The 2,983-nt window shown below is 29.5% G+C and overlaps 1 protein-coding gene across 1 annotated transcript in view; it reads left to right on the top strand.

Moving 5' to 3' along the window:
- Positions 1 to 2,983, top strand: part of LOC111085541 (ras-related and estrogen-regulated growth inhibitor-like) — a 27,661-nt gene that overhangs the window by 9,421 nt on the left and 15,257 nt on the right. The window contains exon 4 of the mRNA XM_022384578.1: positions 2,282 to 2,475. Within this exon, the coding sequence (XP_022240286.1) occupies positions 2,282 to 2,475 (194 nt within the window). The remainder of the gene's footprint in view (positions 1 to 2,281; positions 2,476 to 2,983) is intronic.

Here is a 2,983-nt window from a genome sequence, read left to right as displayed (position 1 = left end):
CTGCTAAATTAGGGACAGCTAGCGCAGATAGCCCTCGTTTAGCTTTGCGTGAAATTATAAAATAGTATACAATAATATAGTGACAATATATATATATATATATATATATATATATGAATGGACTACGGCTAATGTTTGAGTATAACAACTGGTGATAAATGAAACTGAATGGACAAATGTATTGTATATAATAAACAGAATAAAAATAAGTTAATAATGAATATTTGATACATTTTATTTACAGTTTTACTTATCCACACTTAGTAAATGCTAATATTTCATGAAGAGGTTCTTCCAAACATAATATAAATTATTTACTGTACTTGAAAAAACGAATTGTAATATTAATTTTGGGGTTAAATTATCAAGGTTCTCTTTACCATTTGTTTCAAAAAATCAAAATATTACATATTCATGAAATAAATAGGTACTTAATGAGTACTTTCATGTGTAATAGGCGCCTAACTAGTGGAGGTGGGTGGGCAGAAGGGGCAAGTGCCACCCCACTTTGAATAGTTTCAGCAACCACTTTTTTTGCTTTTTTCGCTCGCTAGTTCTTCCTTACATCCCACCCTCCACGTTTTTAACAAAGTTAGGTGCATGTGTTATGTATATTGTAAAAATGAATTGATCAATTTACCTAGTTTACAAGATCTATTCAAAAATAAAGAAATTTATAGCTATGATATTAGGTTTAACAGAGATTTACACATACCGCTATTCAGGAAACTAATAAACCAACGATCAATAAGATACATAGTAGCCAAAATATAGAATAAGAAAACAAATTCACTCGAGAAATGTGCCCACACTTCCAATGCTAGAATCCGAGTTTCGATACCCGTGGTGGTCAGAGCACAGATAGACCCTTGTGTAGCTTTGTGCTTAATTACAAACAATTACAATTAACTCAAGAGAAGTAAAATAAAAAATATGTATTAATTAAGCGTTAAAATGTAAAAATTCTTGTTTTAACATAAATTGTTTAAAAAATGAAACTGAATGTAATTACTGACAGTTGGTTGTCATTTAAGTTTTACTTCTTTTTAATATTTACTTTTATATATTTATTATTTTTCATTTTGTTATTTTTATGTTTCTTGATTGATCGTTGCTATTGATTCAAGACATTTATTACGAGAATAAAATTCAATTGAATTCTATATAGGAATTACAAAATATTCGTGAATCTAATAATGCCTGTTGTAAGTCATCGGTGAGCTCGTGAGCGTGTAATATTTCTGGCTCGTTTTCTGTGGTGGGCATAACGCAGAGAGTCAATTATGCAGCTTTGTACATAAAACAAATAATCTAATTTTACAAAATAAAAAGAAGGTCTCAGCCACAAAATAATCTAATACTGAAAAAAAAAAGGAAATATGAAAAGACTTCCGACATGAAAAGACCTTGCAACGTATAAAATGCTCACTGGCATATCAAGTTTTCAACTTTTCGAATGGATTCTAATATGTTTCATATGATGTACAATAATGAAGTTTCCGAAAGAGAAATCATCTCTCGCAAAAAACATAGAGCTAATATTTATTAAAAGTCATTATTGGTTGAGTGACTGAATTTTTTGTACAATGAAGTTAGTGAAGCCATGCGTTGTAAACGGTCTTTTTTCAATATAGAACTGGAACCAAAACAAAGCTTGGATCAAAAATGTGCGCCTTTTATTACACTATAAATCTACGCATGTTGTTTTATGTTTTCGTCAAGTAGACGAAAACAAAGATTTGTGAGTTAACTTTCTAGGAATTGTTTAATTCCAAACAATACTAATCATATACATAAAGCAAAACTGCAAAGCTTGCCTTTGAATATAAACACAGAAGAATAATTATCAAAGCATTAGTCGCCCTAATAATTAACTCCATAGTAGTTTGAAGTTATATCTGATGAAGTGAATGACTGACATCTAACTATTATAAATAATATTTATAATATAATAATATAATATTTTATATTATATCATATAATATAATATTATTTATTTATGTATTTATTAATTATATATTATATTATATATCTATTTATTAATTAATTATATCATATAATATAATATTATTTATTTATGTATTTATTAATTATATATTATATTATATATCTATTTATTAATTAATTATATATTATATCATATAATATAATATTTTATCTAAACGATATTTTCAATAGTTTTATTATTATTATTGCGCCATTTTTTATTTTAGATAATAAAAGCATCAGTGTTCACAAGGTATATACAGATCTGACTGCTACATTTTATCCTCTTTATTAGGAATCTTTTACGTCACTCAAATCGAAGGGACTTCTTGAGGGTGCAGATGGTTATGTCATCGTCTATTCGATTACTGACAAACGTAGCTTCGTAAAAGCGCGGGAACTTTTAAAACTTCTTAACGAAGATTTTGGTGAAGAAGGGCAGCCACCAATGGCTCTGATTGGGAACAAAGACGACCTGGCCCACTACAGGTCTGTTGTAAATCCTATGTTTAGAGCAGTCGTTTGTTTTAAAAACCACTTAAAAGTAAACTCGTTCTAGTTTCTTTTCGGATTAAACAGAAATATATTAAACATTGCGTTCTGTGAATATGAATATTTTATCCTCTTGATTAAAATGTTCACTCCTTAGCGACGATGAATAGTTTAACCTTTTAATTATCATTAAAGGTGAAAGGTGGTGTTTATGATGAATATTTTTCAGCTAATTAACTTTTAGCTCATAGTACTTAAGTGTCGCCATCTGTTAAATTTTCAGATTTTACCGTCTTTGAAATTATATTATTATTTGCACGCACCTTACCATTTTAGTGCTGAATTTTACCTGGACACAAAAACTTCTGCATTATATTTTCCTATACAAGTGTTTTTACTATGTCTTAACACTCATAGAGAGAGAGAGAGCCCGGCAATCTGCGGGTCGCAGGTTCGAATCCCCGTCCCACTAAACCTACTCGCCCTTTCAGCCGTGGAGGCGTTA

The sequence above is a fragment of the Limulus polyphemus genome, unplaced genomic scaffold, assembly GCF_000517525.1.
Source record: "Limulus polyphemus unplaced genomic scaffold, Limulus_polyphemus-2.1.2 Scaffold455, whole genome shotgun sequence".
Lineage (NCBI taxonomy): Eukaryota > Metazoa > Arthropoda > Merostomata > Xiphosura > Limulidae > Limulus > Limulus polyphemus.
Note: the sequence above shows the minus strand (reverse complement) of the source record. Positions and strands in the feature narration are given on the sequence as shown.